The sequence below is a fragment of the Pezoporus flaviventris genome, unplaced genomic scaffold (genome assembly GCF_033815535.1).
Source record: "Pezoporus flaviventris isolate CSIRO_AGI_PZ_B2104156 unplaced genomic scaffold, CSIRO_AGI_Pfla_v1 ptg000078l, whole genome shotgun sequence".
NCBI lineage: Eukaryota > Metazoa > Chordata > Aves > Psittaciformes > Psittacidae > Pezoporus > Pezoporus flaviventris.
Window position 1 is genome coordinate 540,230 of NW_026892626.1, and position 24,840 is coordinate 565,069.

Here is a 24,840-nt window from a genome sequence, read left to right on the forward strand (position 1 = left end):
CCTTTTAATATGAAACAACATGAGCAGCAGGAAAGGCAGAAAACATTATCAGGAAAGGGGGGAAATAAATTGTGGCAGCTCCTGTGATAATGGGAAATAAAGGGTTAACATTGTGCCTGCTTGCTTAAGCAGTCGCTGTGCTTGGTGAAGCAGAACTGTAGGAGTCAAAGCTGCTAGAATGGTGAAGCAGAATTGTAGGAGTTACAGCTGCTAGGTAGAATTGTAGTTAGATAAGATTCATAACTTAATATTTAAGACATTCTTCTTCAAATAGTATTTTTAGAAAGAAAAGGAACAAAAGATAGCCAGAGTAACAAAATTTACAAACTTGACAAGTTTCTACTTTAAGATACATAAAACCGGCTTGTACCGAACCTGAGGTTTGGACAAGAGCCGAAGCCCTATTGAGTCTCCGTGAAAGCAAGAGGTTACTCGCAGTGATGAAGAGGAACTACAGGCCTTCATCCTCACGACCCCCTAACAACCACCACCAGGAGGCACTGCGCAGGCGCACCAATGGGACAAATGCCAGAAAACTAATTATAATACTAGACGGGAATAGGTTTTGCATATGTATTAGGCGTGAAGCAATCTCATATTTAGGTAATCATATGTGATATAAACAGAGTGGCAAAGGGGGGCACGCATGCTTTTGGAGGAGAAACCCCCATGCGCCTCAGCGCTGAATAAAGCATACCTACTTTACAACTCTAACGAGTTGTGGAGTCAATCCGCGTATCACCTCTACAAGAGCAGATGGTAAAGGGCTGACTAGCCAGGCCTCCAGCCTGGTCCCTCCAGTTTGACCAGCCACATAATGCTGCTGGTAATCCCAGCCTGCACTAGAAGCCCCTCCTTGGAGGCTGCTGTAGGTGTCTAGATGGCTGGAAAGGGCTACCTGCAACTGGGTCAGGACTCCCACTCCACAACAAGTGGGTCCTGGAAGCCCCTGACCCACCCCATGAAATCTGCCAATGGGCAGCTGGTGAGAGGCTGATTTGCTGACAAGGTGACCTTGACCCCCTACTAAAAGCCCACCTCCTGCAGTGCCGTGGGGCTGAGGCCGGTTTGGCACCTGGCTCCCGTCTCCTCGGGGCCGGACCTCCAGGACCGGCTGGGGCTGGGGCTGGGGCTGGGGCTGGGGCTGGGGCTGGGGCTGGGGCTGGGGCTGGGGCTGGGGCTGGGGCTGGGGCTGGGGCTGGGGCTGGGGCTGGGGCTGGGGCTGGGGCTGGGGCTGGGGCTGGGGCTGGGGCTGGGGCCGGCGCTCCCTCGGGGGCCGGCGCTCCCTCGGGGGCCGGCGCTCCCTCGGGGGCCGGCGCTCCCTCGGGGGCCGGCGCTCCCTCGGGGGCCGGCGCTCCCTCGGGGGCCGGCGCCGCAGCCGCGCTCCAGGAAGCCTAGCCCAGCACCGACACCCGATTACGCGCTGCTACTCCGCTGCCCGCCGCCCAGCGGCAGGTGGGACACCCAACTCTGTCCTGCGCTTCCGGGAACGGAACATGGTGCGGGCAACGGGGTGAGGCCAAACACGGCTAACGGGGAATGTGGGAGAGCTGGCAGCGCCAGGCTGCAGTCTGGGGACGTTCCCTTCTCCCGGGTCCCCGAGGCACAGCCCGTTATTCGGTCTGAGGCTCAGAACAGGGCAGCTGGAGCCAAGGCTGCTGCACTACTGCCCTCTCCCACCTGCAGGCAGGACGCGGCTGCTCTGGCAGCCACAGGGGCTGGGGTCAGTATCTCCATGCTCCTTTCTCCACCCATTCCTCCTGCAGCAGAGACAGCCAGTGCTTCCAGAAACCTGGAAGCCCTTCCTGTTGCCATGCACCCACCCGGCTCTACAGGCTTGGTCCCACTTATCCCTCTTGCCGACCAGGCTGTGGAGGAGAGATGGTGCCATGCTGATAGCCTGCATCTAAAGCAGCTGCATGAAATGATGGCATCTTTTTCCCGACTGAAGTGTTGCCATGCTCTTGCTCTAGTTTGGGCAGTGTTACCCACCCTGCAAGGGCAGCCTTAACTCAAGGCTCACAACCAGGGTTATAAAGACCACCTTGCTCCCGGGCAATGGCCTGCATCCTCCAGTCAGGGATCAGCAGCACATGGCTGCATCTCTCTTCCAGTCTCCCTTGCTGGCAGGGGTAGTCTTGCTGCCCTACAGGTCTATAGGTCACTCACCCAGATCAGCTCTGAGCAGAAATTGAGATGATGAGCCAAAGCCCAGACCTGGAAAATGAGATCCAACACTTCCTGAGCCAGCTGGCAAGAAAAACATTCTTTGAGACCAAATGGGCTATTGCTGCCTTTGCCATCTTCCTCGTCTTTGTGGGTGAGTGGATAGCTCAGCATGAGGCATATGCCAGATAGCTTCTCTAGATGCTGGGCTTGGCAGGCAGCTGCCCTAATACCAGCAACTCATACAGACCCCAGCAGCACAGCCCTGGAGGAAGAACAGAGTGTGGCCGCTCCATTTACATTCAGCAGGCAAGGGCAGCAACAACAGCAAAGTACAGGGGCCCAAAGGAAATATATACCCTGTGTAACCTCCCCTGGTCGCAAGACCACTTTCATAGCTATGCCACTACCTTGCCTAATGCTAGCACAGATCAACCTGTCTGGGCTTGGATGGCATTTGTGGGGTTGCCATACCCTGTGTGATGTACATTACTTCACCCAAAGTGCTGCAGTGCTAACCAGAAAAAAATGGAAGCATACAGCCAAGAGGGTACTTGTTGAAATGCAGGGTGCTAAAAAGGAGACACGGAGGCTAATACCAATGTAACTGCCCACTTTTCTCCAGGGACTGTGTTTCTGCTGCTACTCCTGGCACTGATCAACTGCTGCTGCAACTGTGATTCCCCAAAACAATGCAAGGTGATAAAACCCAATCTGTTCACACAGGAATGATCTGGGACACACAGGATCTCCCAAGGCTGCAGCCTGCCCTGCAGTATCTTTGTTGCTTGTCATAAGTGGGGAGGTTCATGGAGGCAGAGGAGAAAAGCGGACAGAGCACTGGACAGACCCTGCTCTCCCCTGCAGAGACACACTCCGTCTCAGGAGAAACACAGCTGAGCCACCTTGTGGGGACGTTCACACAGGGAAGGTGATGGGCAAGAGAGAACAGGCCTGGACATGCTTGGGTAGGTGGAGACATGCCCAGGAGGGAGGGAGGTACCTGAGCTGGATTAGAAAGCATGGAGACCATTTTAATTCATGTGTTCATGCATGTGCAAACTCATTCCTGTCCTCTTTAAAATGACACATCCTTTTCCAAAACAACTAGATTCCCAGAAGCAAAGTGGGCATAGACAACCTGGCAATACAGCCCTAAACCCACCTCCACCTCATGGCTGGACAAAACTGTTCTTGCTGCTTCCCTCTCCTGCTCCTACAAATCAGAATCTTTCCCTGAGTGCCGAGGGCTGCTCAGCCACTTCCATCCTCCTCTACATGGCTGAATGTGTATCCCTTACATGGTACCTGCAAAGCCATTCTAGGCTAATACACCCACTTGAGTCAGGCCACTCCACAATCCCTGTAAGATACTGTACTTGCGGGCAGACTTTTCAGCTACAAGCCACAGATCATCCTTTGCTACTGCAGCCAAAGTGGAGAAAAGGAGTTCCCCCATGCAGAGCCAGTAGTCAGGGGAATCGCCAGGGAATGAGGGCAAGGAGAAAGATTGCTTTCCCTCCAGCTAGAAGCTGGAATCCTTTTCCAAGCTCACAGTTGCTGATCAGCAAAAACATGCTGTGCAGCATCCTCACACTAAGATCTCTTCTGGGATGACTATGAAAGAATGACTGTGAAAGAATGACTATGACTATGAAAGAATCATAGGCCCAGCTGTGATTCTTTCAGGGGTTTGGGCTCTGGCCCTTCCATTACAGGCTTAATTTCCAGCAGGAATGAAAGTGAAGAACAGCTGGCTGAACACCAAATCACAGAATCAACCAAGTTGAGGTTGGAAAAGACCTTTGAGTCCAACCATTGTCCCAGTGTTAGTAACAAGTGACATTGTGTGTTGAAACAGTAATACAAAGAGAAAAGATGATTATATTTAAAAATCTGTTAATCAGTAGAGGGGTTTTATGTATTAGGAAAGTTTAAGAACAAGCTGAAATTCTTCTATTGTGTATCTTAGTTACTTTATAACTAAGCATTACAATGGTAGCTATAACGATAAGCAATTAACATAGCCATATATGGGAAAGCGTATATGGGTGGATTTAGGGGAGTATTGTGAAACTCTACCGAAGCAGAACTCACAAAAGTACCAGGAGTAGTCAAGTGAAAATAAGAGAATGCTGGCGTCCACATAATGCTTGGGACATATCCAAGGAACAAAAAGTGAACAGGACAAGCTGAGGAAGACTTCTTACTTCATCCGAGGAAGACTCCTTACCTCATCAGGACGACCACCAGAGGGGGGCTGCGCAAGCACAGAAGAGGCTGATGTTGTAATAGACTGATGTGGCAATTTTTGATGCATATGTATTAGTCAATGATGTAATCTGTGTTGAATATGTATTAGCTACAAAATTCTTAGTGTATAAATTGCGAGCGCGATGTGACGGGGTTGAAGCCAGATTCAGGCGCATGCCCCTGGTTTCCCAGTGCTGCAATAAAGCACCTCATATAACCATTCTGGTGGTTATGTGTCAGTTCTTACGCTAACACCAGCACTGCCAAGGCTACCTCTAAACCATGTCACTAAGGGCCTCACCTACAGGGTTTGTGAATACTTCCAGGGATGGTGACTCCACCACTGCCCTGGGCAGCCTGTTCCAATAGCTGAACACCCTCTGTGAAAGAAATTGTTCCTAATATCCAGTCTAAACCTCTCATGGCACAGCCTGAGGTCATTTCCTAAAAGGGGCAGTGTGCAGACAATGTTCTCACAGGAGAATGGATAATCGGTACATAAACTCTGAAAATCCTGAAAGATAAAGCAAGGCATGAGAGGCCCGAAGAAGCCTAAACAAGCAAGATAAGAAGCAGCTGGATTTCACCGAGTTAATGAGAACTGTGGAGTGTTGGCAAGCTTTTGAGGTCAAGTTCCCACACCTGTGTTTAACCAATTATATGCTAGTTGCAAAGGGTCTTCAAGACATGTATCCAATCATAATATGCCAAATCACCCTAAGTGCATATAAGAAATAGTATTTAAGGGGTTAAGCCTCTGTAATAAATGGCTTTTTGTCTGATCATATTGATCTCTGACTGAGTCCATATATATTCTGCAGCAGGGCAGCACAAGGCTCTGAAGATGCCTCAAAGCACAGCCACAACATCTGGGAACCCTTTTAGTCCCTGTAGAGACATTTGGAGCATGTCACCAGTGAGCCAGCTTCCTTTATGCGCTACATCAACTTTAGAAACAATTTACCTCCCTCTTCCCAGAGGACACAAAAGCATACGGAGACGAAATTGCTGTGTGCAAAGCAGCAGTGGCTCCCTCCTCCCTATAGCCTTTGTAGAAGATGCTTGGGGCACCAAAGAGAAAGTTGCTTCTTCATCCTGAATATTAGCAATGCATCCAATTTGAAAAGCATCACCCCCTTAGCTAGCATCCTTCAGTCCCAAGTAGAGCCAGGTTTTCAATTGGTACAGTCCCTCTGTTTTAGGATGATGCTTTGTGTCTCCCTAGATGATCCCATGAGGGGGCAAGTCACCCTTTTTTGCTGGGACATATACAAGAACAAGAACGGTCTGATTCTGTCCAGAGAACACCAATTCCAGAAGGCAATACCCTGAAAGGCAGCAAAGCACCTACTTGTGAATAGGAGTGGTAGGTGCATACCTTTCCAATGTTCCTATCATAGCTGGAAGGCAGAATTAGGCCAGGCATGTCAGGTGCAATGCCAAGCAAGTCCTGGCAGTGGCAATACTTGAGCAGACTGGCATCAGCACACACAAATACCTGCAGTTTCAACTCCAGATCCAGGAAAAAATTACTGTATCTTTACATTTAGCCTTAGCTGAGCTCAGCAAGTAGACTTTCTTGTCTGCTCAGTGCAGAGATGCTGGGTGTGGGATAGTGCTCACTCTCTGGGACTACTCTGTGGACAATGCAGAAAGAGCTGGCTCAGACTGAGATAAGAGACAGTCATAAAATAAACTTTATTACTTTCTTACTACTCTACTGCTGTCATTAGCCTGCTGCAGTGATGTTGCTGAAAGATGCCCAGCAAGTGTCTTCTCCATCTTAGTTCAGGCAACTAATTCCTTCTTGAAGGGCACATAGAAGCTGAGTAGCTGAGGCCCATGGACCAGTGTCAGTTCCAGAATCAGCATCGTCCAGGCAGCAGTAACTCAACTGCTAGACCCATCAAAAGCAGATAGCGAGAGGATCTAAGCAGTAGACCACTATCCCCTGAAGACCAAGTAGAGATTCCCTGGGAAAAAGAAAGTTGCCCCCAGGAAAGGTTTCATTCATGAGAACTATAGCTTCCCCAAAGGAAGCTGCTAAAAAAAACAGAAAATAAAAACCCAACCCAGGAAAAGGCAGTCTATTTCATTTGGCTGCAGCTGCACAGGAGTGTGTGCGTGTGTCCTGGGCTCAGCTGCAAAAGTTATTTTTCTTCTTCTTAGTAGCTGGTACGGTGCTGTGTTTTCGACTTTAGTCTGAGAAGAATGCCAAGCAGTCACCAAAGAGTGTGGCCCACAGCATGTATGAGTTGCATTTGCAAAGGGAGGGGTGGGCTGTCAGTAGTTATTCCAGTATTAGTCTCGCTGGGCTGCAAAAGCAGAGCCTTTAGGGCCTTCTGAACTCAGAGGTTTAGTGGGGAAAAAGAGAGAGACTTTAAAGTCTTTTAATCGGTGGACCCTTGTTTTATCCTTCAAATCAAGGGGTACCAGCCCAGGGCATTGGGCCAGCCTCTCGTGCTGAATGCAACACAAATTGCTGTTGCTCTGTTCTGTAACAGTAACCTTGTCAGTGTCCGGTAGCAACTAACCACTGTCACCCAGCAGTCCTCCAGACACAGCATCAGAGCTGTGCACCACAGCTGGAATAGGGACAAGTATTCCATTTTGCACACTCCTGCCCTCCAGAGCTGAAGAACAGCTATTTTCATCAGAAGAAAACAACACAGACTGGGTTGCAGGCTACATCCCCATCAGCAGGAAGCTGAGTTGGAGAGGATGTGGCAACATTAATTGGATTGCACACACTAGTGTGAATTAAAAAAGGAGCCTCTTCAACACCCAGGGTGGGTTAAAGAAGAGCACAGACAGCTCCAGAGAGGTTTATTAACTATAAAAATACTCACTTACAAGAAGCTGTTAATGGTGAGCAATTCCACATATGCACGAGCACTTTCTAAGTGGAGAATGGTCTGGAACAGAGCAAGGGTTGGTAAATAAATACTCAGGGTCATGACCACAGCTAGTCATAAGGCTAACTGACTGGAATCAGTAATAAGTCTGTGTCCTGGGTTCAGCAGTAGCAGTCATGTTTCTCCTTCTTGGTAGCTGGTGCAGTGCTGTGTTTTGACTTTCGGCCTGGGAACAGAACTGATAGCGATGCTTTGGTTTGGCCAAGGACTTTGTGAGCCTCATGCTCTGCCAAGGAGGAGGGGAAGCCGGGAGGAAGCAGAGACAGGACACCTGACCCAAACTGACCAAAGAGGTATTCCATACCACAGCACGTCATGCCCAGGATGTAACTGGGAGTTACCCAGAAGGGCTGGGAGACTGCAGGGTTGGAGGAGGTATCGGTCAGTGCTTGGTTGGGCTGAGGGGGGCAAGTTATCGGTCGGCTGGTGCTGAGGTGCTGTACTCTCTTCCCTTGTTATTTCCTTTATCATTATTATCATTGGTGGTAGCAGTAGTGATTTGTGTTATACCTTAGTTACTAAACTGTTCTTATCTCAACCCGTGGGAGTTGCATTCTTTTCGATTCTCCTCTCCATCCCTCCGGGAGTAGGGGGAGGGAAAGAAGGGGGGGGAGTGAGCGAACGAATTACCTGACTGGGTTTAAACCATGACAGTTCTTTTTGGCGCCCAACGTGGGGCACGAAGGGTTGAAATAACGACAGATTTGACTGGATTAATAGTCACTCGTCACAATGCTGATTTATTGGGTATCAGAGTTGTTCTTCTTGATCTCACAGCTTCATAATGTTGTAACTTACTTAGAGCCGGTATTTGCTGTGTTAGTGTTTATCAAGTGTGGGACTTGGGCTAAGGTTCTTGTCTCACTGTGCTTTATGGCAATGGCTTGTAATACGGGTGGGCTCCAGGAGCAGGGCGGGACGGATGTGGCCGTGGACTTTTACCTGGCCGTCCGGCTGCTCTTCACCGTCCTGGCCCTCACCCTACTCTCCATCTTCGTGAGGCTGCGGGGAGCTGAGGGGGAGCGGCCCCGGGAGCCGGCGGCAGCCGAACCGGCCCGGGAAAGCGGCCCCGGGGACCAAGCGGCGGCGGGAGCGGGGCCGGAGGCCGCGAGGGGACGGCTGCCGGTGGAGGAGGCCGGGGAGGTCGAGGAGCGGAAGGAGGTGGCTGCCGAGCAGACGGAGAAGGCGGCGGAGGAGCCGAGCCCCGCGGCCGAGCCCAGCCCCGCGGAGGAGCCGAGCTCCGCGGCCGAGCCGAGCCCCGCGACGGCCGAGAGCATTCCCCGGAAGCCGCCCGCCGAGCCCCAGGAGGACGCAGGAGACCACGCAGCATTTCCCAGCAAGGCAGAGGAGGAAGAGCTGGACTCAGGAAAAGAGAAGCTGGTGGTGGGAGAGCCGGCAAGCACAGCGGCTACACCAGCCCCAGTGACAAGTACAGCAGCATCGTTTGAGAGTTCTGAAGGTTTTGAATGGCCTTTAGGTAACCTTGGGACCTGCCTGCTGATTGTGATGGGGATCAGCATGTTGGCACACACACAGAGTGTGTGCAACCCACCACCATTTTGTCTGATCTCAAAAGTTAAGCAGACTCAGGTTTGGGTCTTGTCTGGGGTTAGACAACAATATAGAGAGACCAAGAGATTTTCCCCAAGGCTGGACAGTCATGAGTGGCAGGGTGTGTGGGACAGTATGGGCAAGTATCTAGTCCACTGGGCCCTTCCAGTGCTTTGGAAGCATCGGAGATGGAAGGCAGCTGTGTGGAGTCCCCAGCAACAAGCTGCAGAAACTGCTGAAGGGGACAGTGAATTATTTTGAGCCTGGTGGGCCCATGGCACTTCAGGCCATCAGAGCAGAAATGCAACATAGAGATGGACTCATGATCGAGGGGTGGATTTAGCAATGGACACTATTGCCCAGGTTATTCACGAGTGTGAGCACTGCACACAGTCTCTCCTGCTCTGAAAGACTGTTACAAGAGATGGAGCCTGGCATCATGGACCAGATGGACGCAGCAGCTTTATAGCTACTGGTCTATGCACTTAGATAAGAGTGATGGTATATTGAAAATGTGGGATCTGAGCATGAGGTGAATGGTATGGAATAAGGGGTGGATAATGTCCTGGGTTCAGCAGTAGCAGTCATTTTTCTCCTTCTTGGTAGCTGGTGCAGTGCTGTGTTTTGACTTTCGGCCTGGGAACAGAACTGATAGCGATGTTTTGGTTTGGCCAAGGACTTTGTGAGCCTCATGCTCTGCCAGGGAGGAGGGGAAGTCGGGAGGAAGCAGAGACAGGACACCTGACCCAAACTGACCAAAGAAGTATTCCATACCACAGCACATCATGCCCAGGATGTAACTGGGAGTTAGCCGGAAGGGCTGTGAGACTGCAGGGTTGGAGGAGGTATCAGTCGGTGCTTGGTGGGGCTGAGGGGGGCAAGTTATCGGTCGGCTGGTGCTGAGGTGCTGTACTCTCTTCCCTTATTTCCTTTCATCATTATTATCATTGGTGGTAGCAGTAGTGATTTGTGTTATACCTTAGTTACTAAACTGTTCTTATCTCAACCCGTGGGAGTTGCATTCTTTTCGATTCTCCTCTCCATCCCTCCGGAAGTAGGGGGAGGGAAAGAAGGGGGGGGAGTGAGTGAACGAGTTACCTGACTGGGCTTAAACCATGACAGTCTGCTATTGCATCAGCCCCCTCTCTACCTTACTTACATCTTTCATTAGTCATTAACAGACATATTCATCAGTCACAGCCTGATATTCATTTGCAGGCTCTATTACCACCTGCAACCTGTAATATTAGCATGCATTAGACCAAGCACAGCACCAAGTGTCCTCAGGGAAGGAGGCTGCATCAGTAAGAAGGCCGGCACTAACCTAGTCAGGATCCCCGCAATCTCACAAAGGGATGGAAAGGAACATCACACACAACATAGGCCACATATGCCCAGAGCAGAGGTCTATGCAAAAAAAAAAAAAAAAAAAAAAAAAAGCACCAAACAAACCAAACCATAAAAAAACCCTCAAAACCTCAAAGCAACATGCCTATCTCTTAGTCTCCATCCTTGGATCTATTCAAAACATACATATATATGCATATACATATAATATGGTCTTGGGAGACCAGCTTTGGGTGACCCTGATTAAGCAGGGGAATTGGAACAGGTAGACTGCAGAGGTTCCCTTCCAAGCTCAAACATTCAGTGTCTTGTCCATTTGAACACAGTGCTCTCGACAGCACTTGGAAAACACCAGGATCCTGGTGTTTCGAGGAGGTTGGTGTGCCTGCAATCTTCACCTCAGCACACACGTAGGCGCCTTGGTAAGGTACTTTAGTGAGGAAAGCCACCAGAAACACAGGCTGGGCAGACCTAGCTGGAGCCAAGCAGGACACAGGTGATGCTTCCTCATCACTTAACAAACAGCTCCATGAGCTAACCCAACCCAGCCTCAATACCTGCAGCCTCTTCTGAACATGACCATCAAGGGAAGTCTGAAAAGTACTTCAGGCAGTACTTGGGTGTCACTGGACCGAGACTACACAAACTAGGCCAAGCCTTCAAAGAGCTGCTCAACTCTGCCCTCAGAGACCACTACTCTCCTCCCAGTAAGACAAATAGTAATCTAGCATGCATAACTAAGAACAACCACTCACTCGTAAGAGAGCACATAATCTTTGATACTCTTTCATTCTCAGCACTGACAGCCCACAGGAACATGGCAGGTCTGATTATCTTTATTTTACAGTTTCCAAAGCCGAGAAGGATGAGTTACATACTGTAGCATCCATAGGTAGGCAATAAATTGTAGAACTGTAATAGCCATGTGCTACTCACTTTGGGTTTAATAAGAGGATGTGAGACTGCACAGCTGTGCTCAAGGTATCAAGGCAATTCCAAAGGCTGGCAGTGAAAACAAGACACTAAACCTGGAAAAAAATAATTGGCGAAACTAGTGCGTCGGAAAAAAATTATATTATCACATTAATGCCAGGGGGCAGGAGAAGGTTTAAAAAAAACCCAAAACCCAACAGACTATCCCCAAAGGGGAATCAATAGCATGGACAGAACAGACAGAAGAGGGAGAAGCTTGGGGCTAGTCATAACCACATCTGGACCAGATCACAAGAACATATTTCACTGCAAGGAAATAATACACTTTTCATGGTGTGTTAAATTACGCTGTCTTCACCCCTTCCCAGGCAGCTCACAGCCCAGCAGTTAGTTTCAGCACTGTGTGCAAATACAGTTAGTGAGAGTAGTCCACAGCTCCCCATCCCCTGTAATGGACTAGTGTAATTAATCAGAGGCTTGGAAAGTGTAAGCAACACAATGCATGTGAGAACAAAGACAGAAGCAATCTCTTGCCAACAACAAAGCATTGCTCGGTGACCTGCTTATGCAGCAGTCCCAAACAAGCTGTGTCTCAGGATACAATGACCCTACCCTACGGAGAGCCACAGGGTAGGTAGTGAGCCATAGCACTCTTCAGGCTGACCTGTGCTCAGCTGGCATATTTAAAACAAAGACACTGGAAGTGCTGTAAAGGCTTGGAGACTTCACAGAGAACTAATATGGCCTGTAGTTCCAGTAACTGGAGAAAACAGAGATCTGGAAAGGTAGAAGAAAAGCAAGTAAGTTCCCATATCTTTTGGGCCACAGCAGAAAGAGCATATAATGCATGCATGACAATTGAGCTTTACAGTCTTACACACTGCAGCACTACACTGCAGAAAGGCAGATGTGCTGCTGTTGTCAGTGAATAGGCTTGGAGCACAAAGTTACTTGCTCGAGGTGGCAGCCAGCTCAGCTGCAATGCTGATACTGAACATTAGTCTGTTGGAATCTAGTTTGCTGAGGTCTCCATGCCTCCTCTCCTGTAACCTGTCATTTTCTCACAAAATCAGTCTCATGACTGAGGACACAAAAGCATCTACCTGCTCTCACCTAGTCACTAGTTCAGGAAAGACTTCTGCCACACTACTACACTTAGCCCAGCTGGCTGTCTGCTACCCAGTGCCAGTCAGCTCCCTGGCTCCAAGAACATTGACTCATCACTGTTTTCAGTTTATATGTAAGTTGTACCGAATAACATCACATCAGAGTTTTAGATCCGAGGTCCTCTCAAAACCCAAAGTTTAAAACAAAGCCCTTTTTCTAAGGCCATTACCTTATCCTTCAGTTGCTGGCAAAGCTGCAGTGAAACTGTGAAGAAGACAAGGGCATCATTTAACCATGGGACAACACATTCCACTTTATGGACATGGCTGACTTCATACCGCTGGTTGCCAAACTCACTGGAGTGGGGAAAAAAAAAAAGAGCACAGCTTCGCACACAACAGCACAGAGCATAAAAATCAACTGTTGTCTGTTCTCACAGCGGAGACTATTATGATTTCTACTACATTTAAAAGAAAAACTGGCAAAGTTAGAGAATACAAACTAAGAGTGTTAAGTTAGAAACTTTATCAGTTTTCAGAGAAGCACAAAAGACAGAAATGCAAACAGCAATGCCAATAATGTTCATTTTGGACACCTCTCATCTCTAGACAAACTCATGGCACTGTTATAGATGGACTGTATCCCGAAAAGTCACATCTTTGAGCAGGCCTTTAAGACCAAGTCATTAAAGAAGCACTGTTAATGGGCACCTGCGCTTTCACAGGCACAGCTACATCAAGTGACTGCATAGCTGCTTCATTTAACAGACGCTAATATTAAAACTACATACAGCCATTTGAATCTCATCCTCAGCATACTCCTACACCTGTTACACAGCCCTTGTAGTGACTGTACTTACAATATGGCTCCAGGGTTGTGTAAAATGGACCCTCCAGCAAGCTTGACATTCTAGAAGAGAAAGAAAAGCATTTAACACTGTAAACAAAGGACACTTAAGGTTTGCATTTTCAGTAGCCTGACATCAAGAAATGCCTATGCTGTATCTGCCTGAATACTCCATTCATAGGGAATCCATGACATTTGATCCCTTCATGAAAAGGGATCTACACAGTCACCGAGTCCATCTTAGCTAACAAAAGTAAGATGAGAAGATCCAGAAGAAAAACAAAAGAGACTTTTAGGACAAATATCCTTACAGAGGAGTGCATTTCATAGAGCTTAAGAGTTTAATTCTGTTTTCACAACATACCATGCTGACCCAAACACAACAGGTAAAGCAGAAAAGTATCCATCAAAACTGTTCAGAAAACCAAAGATGCTACTTTAATGTAAACTGCAGTAATACAATTATGCCTTTCCAAAATTACACAAAATTATAAATTATTTTGTAAGATAAAGCATTACTTGGCAAAAAAATGCCAAAAAAAAATTACTGGTTTTCTCCAGAGCACCAATATTTTCTTCTGGGTTAAGTGTCCATGCCCCAGACTAGATTTAGAGTCAGTATTCTGTCTGCAGCAGATATAAACACAGACACTTCACAGCAGGTAGAGTCATTTCTGTATCATCTTCTGCATACCACATTGCACCATGTAACAGTGCATCCTCACAGTGGTACATAGGGAAGGGTAAATAAATTAAGCTTAAGAGATAGCAGGTGTCACCTTGGTTGTGCCGGGCTGCAGCACATGAAGTTGGTAGACAGTCAGGCACAGCTTATTGAGGTTAATATAGAAATTCACAAGGATGTCTGGAGGCAGAGCAGGAGTGAACATTTTCTGGTGAGAAAATAAGCAGTTTCTTTGTCAGTTAAAGGACCATTATTTCTAGTGCTGGGAAATCATTACCTTTTTCTAAGCCATACTACAGTTACAACATAGTGAGCAGGACAGGAAAGAAACAAAGACTAGGTAGCTTGCATGCAATGTTTGCTGCTCTTGCTGCACTTGACAGAAATGGTGTATGCATGATGGTGACAAAGAGGATGGAGGTAGCATTCACAAGGGCAAATCATCCCCAGACAAGATTCCTGGGAAGAAAACAGAACTTACTCTCTAAGAAACATAGTCTTCATGCCCAAGTCATCTGTTTTCCTACAGGAAGATTCAGAGAAGCCGAAAATGTAGGGTTTTCACCTACTTCAGCTCTCTTTCTGCCTCAGGAAACACTTGGAAACTCATTTCCACCAGGATGCAGCACAATATCCTAACTGGTGCATGCTACCAGACTGTATGGAGAGCTAGACCACGACACACTTACTGCGAGACCACTGGAGGCAATCTCTGGTAGAGTTAGAGTGGCTGGAGTGGTAAGCCGATTTCGGGCTCTTGAGAGCTGTAACATCACAGCATCCATAAGCTACAAGAAAACATACAGTACACTGCTGAGTGGCAGTCCCTGGACAGCTCTAGATAGCATACTGCAGAATTCTACAACCTTTTGCAAAGTGTTACAAAAATCACCACCAGCAATACCCACCTCCAGGAATTCAGGCACTTACTGGGAAGGGGTGGCTCCCACATAAATGCAGTTTAACTGTTACCACTGCCATAGACACCTGTGAAACAGGCAGGAGCCTTTAATATCAGGGACTGAAGAGAGAACAGCTATTGATTAGAAGAATAGAACATGAGATCAATTACTGATGCTACGGAAGCATCAACAAATTCATTATGCTCTTCTGAAGAGCATTAAGGAAAAACAACAGGCTGTGTTCTAGTTATCCCTACTCCCACATCACGAATACAACTGCTGCATGGGCCCCCTCATTCATAACCATCTATGAGCTAGGGCACTAGAGAAAAGAACCAGCTCATCGTGAGTTCAATCCTGCCAGAAACCACAAATGCTTATTCAGGCAGACTTCCTTTTCCATAAACAATGTGGGAAGCAACATGTCTCTTATAGAGCTCATAACTGCTAAGATGAAGGCATGTTATATTATGACTAATTTCTCATCCTGCTTCCACCCAAAAGGAAAAAAGTTTTATTTCTTAGTTTCTTCCTATTAGCAGCCCTTGCCATGTGGAGACTAAAGGGTTTAGCTTTCTCACATGTTATATTGTAATGGATTCTAATGAGTAAATTGAAGCTCTGGTAGCTTCAGTAAGCAATTCCAAGCAAAGGGCTGGGCTTTACTGCCACTCAGCAGCTGGTCTGTATCAGACCAGATACACTACTAGCAAGCAGTACTTTCAAATTGTCAGTCGCAAATACTAACAGCAATCTTTTGACAACTACCTTGTGTCTTCACTTGCCATAAACACTGACAGGGAAGAGCATAAGCTCTGTAATAACATAATCCAAAAAAGATCTAGAGAGATGCTTCCAGATTATCATCATTGGCAACAAAGCACTGACTGCTCATACTCACCAGGATGTACAGCCCTGTTACTAATGCTAAACTGGCATAGATTCATACCAAATATGAGGTCACATGGTGTCATGGTTTAAGCCCATGCAGTAACTCAGCACCATGCAGCCACTCACTCTCCCCTTCCCCCATCCCCTTGGACCGATGGGAGGAGAACTGGAAGAATGTAAACCCCACAGGTTGAGATAGAAACAGTCCATTAACTAAAGTATAATAGAAAACTACTACTACTACTAATGATGATAAAGGAAACAACATGGGGGAGAATATAAAACTAAAAAGGGAAGGGGGAAAAAAAACAATAAGCACAAGTGCTGCACAAGACAATTGCTCACCCCCCACCGACTGATACTCAGACCAATCTGAGCTGCAATGTGAGCCTTCCACGTAACTCCTCCCAGTTTATATACTGGGCACGACGTGCTGTGGTATGGCATACCCCTTTGGCTGCTTTGGGTCAAGTGTCCTGTCTCTGCTTCCTCCTGTCTTCCTGTGTGCCTTCTCACTGGCAGAGCATGAGACTGAAAAGTCCTTGATCAAGGTAAGCATTACTTAGCAACAACTAAAACACTGGTGTGTTACCAGCACTGTTCTCAGATTAAAGTTGAAAACACAGCACTGCACCAGCTACCAGGAAGGAGAAAAATAACCCAGGACACATGGATACTCTGACATATCAGGTACAACTGGGGAATCTGTTTCCAGTACAAGACTCAAGACAGTAATGTACATAGACTGTCTTTGAAACAGCAAATGGAGGGAAGAAACCACACAAGTAGAGAATGCTTCCTCCTCACCTTGAGCACCTCCGAGCCTGTTTTGAACTGGTAGTTTACATCTCTGTTCATAAGCAGGTAAATAGCTTGGTTAACGTGATTTCTAGCATCCTGGATCTGCAAAGGTACAAACACAGTCCTCTTAAGGAAACACTCTGATTCACAGTAGGAAGTAGAGGTTTCCCTGATTATCTAATTGGCCCTAAGAAGATGGTGACTTCTCAAATGTTAAGGCCATTTCTGTCTAAGTACCAGACACTCATTAACACAAGTCTGCCACTGATGCCCAGCTGCATTACTGGGTTCTTCACTCAAGGACTGGAGATGCATAACAGTCTGATAGCTACAACCTGCATTGTCAATAAAAATATTGCTGCTGCTCTGAAGAAACACTGACATCATGCACTCTCATCCTGGGAGGACTCTGATCATGACTGCTCAGATAGAAATTCTCACTGTTGATGGTGAGCAGTCAGGTCCAACAACATGCATAATGATTTCTTTTTCAAGAATTATTGCAGCTAAAACCAATGACAAATTACATCAATAGCAGCAACAGTGAGCAACAAACACAGATTTCCAATATATATGTAAACTACAGTTGTTGAGATTGAGAGTTATGTCCAGCATCAAGAGGCTGCCATCATGCCACTTGTGTGGCACTTGACCAGGCTGAGGACACAGCTGGCTCAAGTCGCTGTCAAGCAAGACCACTTGTAGCCAGGAGACATTACCAAAGCAAGATTAATAGGTTATCCCACTGCTTTCACGGGAGCAAGGACAAACCAGAGGAAAGAAAAAAATGGCCCTGGGAGAAAGTGACTTGTGCTCAGTTCCAAGCAGCAGCACGAAAATTGAAAAAGGGTAGATGAGATTGTGCAATAAATGGAAAAGGCAAGCAGGGAAGCCTGTATGAGAAGTGGCTGCTGGAAGATGGATAACACAGCTTGGGGTATTTGTAGCGCGATACATCTACACTGCTTCCCAGCACCCCTAGATCACAGCTGAGCCTTATAGAGGCCTCCCTGCCATAGATCTGCGTACTGGTTCCTCCTCATCTAGAGCTCAGGGATGCTCTTACGAAGCGTAAGGCTCTGGAAGCTACAGAGAGAAGAAAGAGATGATAATGTCCACTGCCAAACTGCAAAGATATTCTGCAGGTACCAAGTAGGTCTATGGCATCTCCAAACATCACCTCCAGCCTTTATATCTTTCAGATGCTTCTGAGCAAGCTACATAGTTCCTGTTACTCAACTCAGCAGTGACAATCCTGCTATTATAAGGATTTGCTTCATTCTTACTCCACCTTGATTTTGCTATTTTCTAATCAAGTTTCTCAAAACTTGTGTGCCTGCACCTGTGTTCCTCAGAAATGTGCCTATAGTACAGTTTATTACCAATGGCTTTACTTTGCACAGAGGAACAAAACTTCAACTGGCACCACTCACTAAGGGAAGAAAACTCACAATACTTCAAGATACTAATTTTTAATTCAGAGGACAAAGATCACCACATAATCATGGTAAATGCTTCTGCACAGAAGCCCTTCAGGCACTACTAACACTACACATCTGAACAATATTAGAACACAACACTTGCAAGTAAATACAGGAAGGTATTTTCCATAAAAGCTGGTAGAAGCCTATCAACCAGGCAGCAATAGAAACCAGCCATAAAACAGGACGGGCTGAGGAAATTGGGGCTGTTCAGCCTGGAGAAGAGAAGGCTGCTTGGAGATCTCATAGCAGCCTTCCAGTATCTGAAGGGGGCCTATAAGGATGCTGGGGAGGGACTCTTCATTAGGGACTGTAGTGATAGGACAAGGGGTAACGGGTTAAAACTTAAACAGGGGAAGTTTAGATTGGATATAAGAAGGAAATTCTTTGCCGTTAGGGTGGTGAGACACCAGAATAGGTTGCCCAGGGAGGTTGTGAATGCTCTATCTCTGGCAGTGTTCAAGACCAGGTTGGACGAGGCCTTGGGTGATATGATTTAGCGTAAGGTGTCCCTGCCCACGGCAGGGGGGTTGGAACTAGATGAGATCTTAAGGTCCTTTCCAACCCTAATTATTCTATGATTCTATGAGTGTTATCACAGAAACTTCCTTGACTTGTTGTGAAGCATAAACAAACCCAGTCGTGCTTGGCATTAACATTTCGATTTTCTAGATTTCTACAAAGTTACCTGGTAGGGGTTTCACTCCACTACCAATGCAGTTACTGGAAACAGAACTCAATACCAAATGCACTAATCACCTAGAAAAATCTGAGCCATAGTGAAGCATGTGGAATACATCTTTCTCCAACCTACTCAGCTACAACAAAATAGCTGCAGGAAACTACATCTTCAAGATCAGGTCCTGAAATCAAGTATTTCCCAGCAAAACGGGGGGAAAGAGATTCAGTGTTCTGGGCAGCCGAAGCCCTTTAGCTATGCCACAAGAGCACAGTGTGGTGAGGTTTATTCTCAGCTTAAAGAAATATTTCTGTAAGAGAATGAGAGCAAGCTACTCAAAGTTGCTTTTTGCCCTGCTACCCTGGGTTTTACAAGCAGACACAAGGCCAGTACTTCATAGCCACCCTAGGCACAACTTTTGAAGCATTATGACTGCTATGCAGACATCCTTCAGCTCGCTTGTGTTTCAGGAACAAGCAGGTCCCACCTCTCTCCCAGCACCATAACTGAATTTAAATGCATCTGTCTCCTCCCTTAGTTTTTACCACTGGAGTTAATGCAGGATGGACGTAACCTTCCCTCTCAGAAAGCAAGGGGCTATAGCTACTGCTTGGAACGCACACATGCCACAGACGGGTAGACATCTAAAGTTAACAGTACCTGCTGCAATTTCCACTGCTTGTCTTCCCGAAATGCAAAGTGCAAGAGCTGATTATTTCTGGGCATTTTCAGACTAATGTCCTTGAAGAAAGAAATAAACGCATGAAAGCAAGCAATCCCCACATAAAGAGCATGAAGACTGCCAGTCCCCCTCTGTTCTGTCTCCCAGACAATCTTGGCAAGCTGTTTTCCGCTGCCCTGGCATGGCCAGAACCTCAGTCCTCCTACAGGAAGGTGTTAATACAAAGGGCAAGTTGAAAGGCATTTAGTGAATCATGCCCTAGGCAGGCCACACAAACTCATCTCATAAGGCCCATGAGGAAATGTGATATTAAACAAAGGCAGTAAAAGCCAGGAATCCCCACAGAAGTCGCCTCCACCACTCACCACAGAGTGGGGGTAGGGTGGTGTTAATGCTGGATCTTAATAAATTTCAGCAGTTGCTGAAACATTAAGGATTTAAGGCCCATTAGGGAAGACTGATAAAGAATACTTATTGATCACTGATAAAGCATAGTAAGAATGGCCTCTATCTTGAGGTCATCGAAGTGTGAAAAGGATGACTCCCACCCATTGATGGTGGTTTAAAGCAAGAAACACTGCAAGTACTCACAGCTTGACATAGTGCATCTCCCTGTAGTGTCAACACTCCTTTCACCTGGTCTGTGCTGAAATGAGAAGAAAGATCTGGGCAACACTAGTCATAGGAGGCAAGAGACATATTGAATATCAATCTAATGCCACCCCTGCCTGTCCCATATAGCTGACCCCCAGGGGTCAGCTGGATTATGCAGATGAACCACACACACGCTTTCATGTCCTGAGACCTTGGCTTGTGGCCAGCTGCTGTCATGTTCTTTTTGAGCCACCTCACTCTAACTGCCCTGACTAAAACATTATATTTATTTCTGATCCTATCCTTATTTCATGTATTATCTATCAAGAATTTGGTTGCTGTTACAAACAGCTCTAGCAGGCACAAACACAAGATATTAAGATTACTTACAGACACTGGAGTGCTAGGTGGCTCATATGGGAGTTGAAAGTTGCACGCACAAACAAGAAAAAAAAAAAAAACACAAACCAAAAAAAACCCAAACCCCAAACCTTTTGAAAGGTTCTGCAAGAGGGCTTACATCTACAACGAACAATGGGGGAAGACTGAAGCACCAAGGGCCTTCAAGAACTCAGTTTAGCCACACCTTAAATTTTAATACACTAGGACAGAGACTCTTGATATCAACTAAGATCCACCCTGCAACAATAACGAATGAATACTAAAATCAACTTTAATATCTAAAGAATGGAACCTTCAAACCCAAAACAGAATCACTGCATCATTCTATAAAATGTTCACCACTCTGTTTCTAAGGACTAAGGTGTACTACTTTGCTTGCAACATCTGCCAGAGTGCAGCTATTCAGACCAAGGCTTATGCTGAAGATCAAAAAATGGACAGCTACTTCAGAAGAACTGCACTTCTATAAGCACCTTCCACACCAGATCTCAGTTTGCTTTGTGCAAAATACCTTTCTTACTGCTATTTTAGGGAGATTAGGACAGAGGTAAGATTTGTCCACAGTCAGAGTCAAAAACTGAGCCAAGAGCAGAATTCAGGTCTTTTAATTGCAACTCCCTACACACAGAATCAGGAAAACACCTCTTGGCAAAACTGCTGACAACAGCACACTGATGCAGCCCACCAGTGAGTGGTTGGTAACCAATGACTATGTTAGAGGTGTTGGTAGGAAATGGCACAAGTCTGGCTAAGGCAGCCCTGAAACACAGCTACAGACTGTTAACCTGCCAGAAGAGTCTTGTTTTCCTTAAGGCAAAAACTTGTATTAAATAAAACCCCTTTACTCTTCGGGTGCTGTAGACCTTTGCATCGGATGATAGAGGAACAGCACCCTGCACCACAGAGGAGAGCCCCCAGCACAAGGACAGCCCCCACCAAGCGGTCTGGCAGATCAGCAGAAACCCACTGACCATGACCACTTACCTGGATGTGCTCAGCACAAAGTTCTCCTGCTTGACAGCTCCTCCCAAGCCACTGGCAGGCAGGGCAAAGCACTGAGAAGCCTCCTGCCAGAGAGAGGACACAGTAAGTGCTGGAGTATTCACTGGGGCCCAGCACACCTCAAGCCAGGGACAAAGAGAAGAAACGCAGATGCCAGCAAGTGGCCAAATGAAGAGCAATCATCTTTGCAAGCCTCCTACAATCCAGCTAGCACAACACATGGATTTTACCTCATCCTCCTGTAGGACATACAAGAAAGCTGGAGAGGGGCTTTTGACAAGAGCCTGAAGGAACAGGACAAGGGGAATGGCTTTCACCTGACAGAGAGAGGAGATTGAGATGAGATCTTAGGCAGAAGTTCTTCCCTGTGAGGGTGCTGAGGTGCTGACACAGGCTGCCCAGAGAAGCTGTGGCTGCCTCATCCCTGGAAGCGTTCAAGGCCAGGTTGGACAGGGCTTGAAGCAACCTGGCCTAGTGGAAGGTGTCCCTGACCATGGCAGGGGGTTGGAACTGGATGACCTTTAAGGTCCCTTCAACCCAAACCAGGCTGGGATTCTATGACAGGTGCAGACCAGGAGAAAGCTCAGTGCATGCAGCCCATGGCAAAAGGCCTTGTAAATCCCATGCTTCAGCTGTCACTCTGCATAGCCCAGCCCAGCCCTGCATGCCCTCAGGGCCATGGCAGTGGCCCTTTCTCATCATGCTACCTGCTCTGGGCTGCACAGTACAAGAACCATTGGTCCCTTACCCACCTGGGAAGGGTGAAACCCAGCCCTCCTTAGTGGACAGCTATCCTTCAATCGCACTTTACCCTTAAATCTCTAACAAATTCTTCAAAACAGACACTACAGATAGAGATACTGCAGGCTATTGTCACCTGCTACTGAGTCACATCCTGGGTTGGCACTACAGCACTCTGACCTCTCCTGGCACCCACCCCCCTTACCTCCACATTTTTGTCCCTGCTCTGGCATCAACCAGGAACCCCCTCAAAAACCTCAGGGCATGAAGAAGCTGGGTCTGTCGGAAACTAACCTAGCAGGACAGCAGTGAGCTCTTGTGCACACAATCCCCTTTGGCCAGTTCACCACCCCCCTGCCTGGAAAAAGCTATACTCAGCAGCCCAGGCTCAGGTTGGATGAAAGGCGCTGCAGTCCTGGTTCAGCTGAACACATCACACCTCTGAAAGGGGCAGGTAGCAGCACAGAAGCAGGAATATTGGGTATAGCAAGTGAAGGATGGTTATGAAGTGCATGCTATAAATTACTGCACAAGTAGTAGCTTGTCAGCTAAAGGCTATCATGCTTGTTTCCACCATCACATGACAGAGTTACAGGCAGATCCAGATTCTCTGTTATAGAAGATATTCCCATCTCATGCAAATGCCTGGCAGGCAGGTCTGGCTGCCTCCATGTGCCTTTTCAAAGCAGCTCTCAGCAAAGAGGAACAAGAACAGAGCAATCTAGGGGAAACCAGCTTTACGGAATCCTCAAGATCAGAGGGTAAGCAAACACTTGAGACAGCACTAGACATGCAGGAGGGATGTTTCTGTGCACCCTCTACCAAGAATTTTTTCCTTCAGGAGAAATCTACCACCCGTCCTCACATGGGAGAGCAAACAAACCCACAATACAAAAAAACAGATGAAGCAAATTAAACCTTACCTTCAAAATATCCTGCAGCTGCTTCAAAACAACATGGACCTCTTCTTGTAAAAGCCATTTAAATTCTTCTTCCTACATTGTGGAAAGATAGCAGTGGAATCATTAGAAGTCAAACACTGGAAAGAGATCTCTCTCTCAGTCACACATGAAAACTATTTAAGTTCTAAGTATTCTGCTATGTCCATGTCTTTTAAATCACATGCTAGTAGAAGAAAAATATTTAGTCCTAATTTGTTAAAGGGCCTTACTCTCCATCCTAACCAAATGAATTGTCCTTATTCTTGTTTTGATATTGTCTCACAAAACAGCCTTCATACAAATCACAGGATTTGGAAATTCACAAGATGTAAATTTCAGGGAAATGTGCAGACCCTGCTGCTTCAAAACCTGGGACATCTATTTAAGCTGCTGGAATGGGCTGACCCTGACTGTTGGGCAGCCAGATACCCACTCAGCCTCTCCTACTCCCCCTCCTCAACAGGATAAGAGAAAAAACTGAGATTAAAAGCTTGTGGTTGAGATAAAGTCTAATTACCATCAATGGCAAAACACACTCACCTTGCAGACAAATTAGGTAGTGAGAAACAAAGACAATACCTAAAACGTTTCTCCTCCCCCACCCTGTAACATTTTACCAGGCAACAGCAGCCTAAAAGTAAACCTAAGCTGAAATGTGGGTGGCAGGACAGAAAAGCTGAAGACACCCCATCACCTGGGCAAATTCAGGAAGAAATAAGCTCAGATCTGGCAGCACCACCTTCAGCCTCAGCCAGCAGGGAAGCCTGTATAAAGCAGATCCTCAAACCACACAGCTAAGGATTACTGTTAAACCACAAGGCCCCATGCTGAAAAACATCACAGAAGCAGGTGACAGGAGCAAGCAAGGGACAAAGAAGAGATTGACACTTGCTGCCTTAGAAGAGAAATTTTCCACATGGACACTACCAGAAGGAAATGAATTGAGCAGGTTGCCCACAGAAATCATGGAGAAGTGTGGTCAACTCAGAGAATTTAAGCCTGTGGTTTCTCCGCTTGATAGTCCCTGCTCACCATGAAAAACACAAAATAACTACTCCCTGATGTCACCTTATGCACCAGTTATCTAAATAAAGAGTAGGACAAGGCCAGTTCTGTTTCTGCAAATGGTCACCTGAAGCAGGTACACACTACTATAACCTAGGCAGGATTCTCCGTTATCCTTCAAACCAGTGTGGCTGCAGGACTACTGACTTTCACCATTTAATCCTGTTTTGGGTTTCTGGGCATCATGCCAATATACTGGATTCCTTGTTCTTTTGTTCTCTGTTACACTCACTCTCCCTCAGGTTCACAAAGGAACAGAACTCACGCAGGTAACACAGACACCTTCAAGTGCCTCCGCCACCCTACTGCTGCTATGCACGTGTTTCCACTGCACATCATCTTTGGTATCTTTCACCCCCCAACTGACTGCACAAGATCTTCCTGCCCCAGTATTGATTTTATGCTAAGTCAAGTTCATTCACCATGTATGCACAACTACACGCCTTGTGTTCTGGGGGAATGCAGTCGTATCATTCTAAAGCACAGTAGCTTTAGAAAACCATGGTTTTCACATGTGGCTTTCTGTCCAGTCCAGATGCATCTCTCAAGTTCCCTCCTTGGAGAGGAAGCTTTCACTATTTCTTGCAGACTGTGTCCAAGGAGGCATCCGCAGTATCAGCAGGTCCACATCTTCCCTTACCTTTATCAAGGCAACAAGGCTGCTCTGACATGTATTACAGAATGACAGATTCATTTGGGTTGGAAAGGATCTTTAAGACCATTTGGTTCCAACCCCCTGCCACAGGCAGGGACACCTTCCACTTTCCACTAGACCAGGTTGCTCCAAGCCCTGTCTAGCCTGGCCTTGAACACTTTCAGAGATGGAGCATTCACAACTTCCTTGGGCAGCCTGTTC

General features: G+C 46.9%; 1 protein-coding gene across 10 annotated transcripts in view; it reads right to left on the reverse strand.

Annotated features, from left to right (window-relative positions):
• The window catches only part of GLYR1 (glyoxylate reductase 1 homolog), a 63,871-nt gene that overhangs the window by 6,524 nt on the left and 32,507 nt on the right, over positions 1 to 24,840 (reverse strand). For 3 of the 10 annotated variants that reach the window (XM_061473868.1, XM_061473870.1, XM_061473861.1), the window contains 9 exons: positions 22,902 to 22,973; positions 21,220 to 21,302; positions 19,831 to 19,885; positions 19,218 to 19,298; positions 16,404 to 16,499; positions 14,493 to 14,591; positions 13,898 to 14,011; positions 13,132 to 13,181; positions 12,502 to 12,628 (listed from right to left, as the gene is read on the reverse strand). In XM_061473868.1, the coding sequence (XP_061329852.1) occupies positions 12,502 to 12,628; positions 13,132 to 13,181; positions 13,898 to 14,011; positions 14,493 to 14,591; positions 16,404 to 16,499; positions 19,218 to 19,298; positions 19,831 to 19,885; positions 21,220 to 21,302; positions 22,902 to 22,973 (777 nt within the window). Of the gene's footprint in view, positions 1 to 6,132; positions 6,393 to 11,052; positions 11,943 to 12,501; positions 12,629 to 13,131; positions 13,182 to 13,897; positions 14,012 to 14,492; positions 14,592 to 16,403; positions 16,500 to 19,217; positions 19,299 to 19,830; positions 19,886 to 21,219; positions 21,303 to 22,901; positions 22,974 to 24,840 lie in introns of those variants that run through there. The other 7 variants (XM_061473862.1, XM_061473873.1, XR_009746973.1 and 4 more) reach the window with 6 other exon arrangements.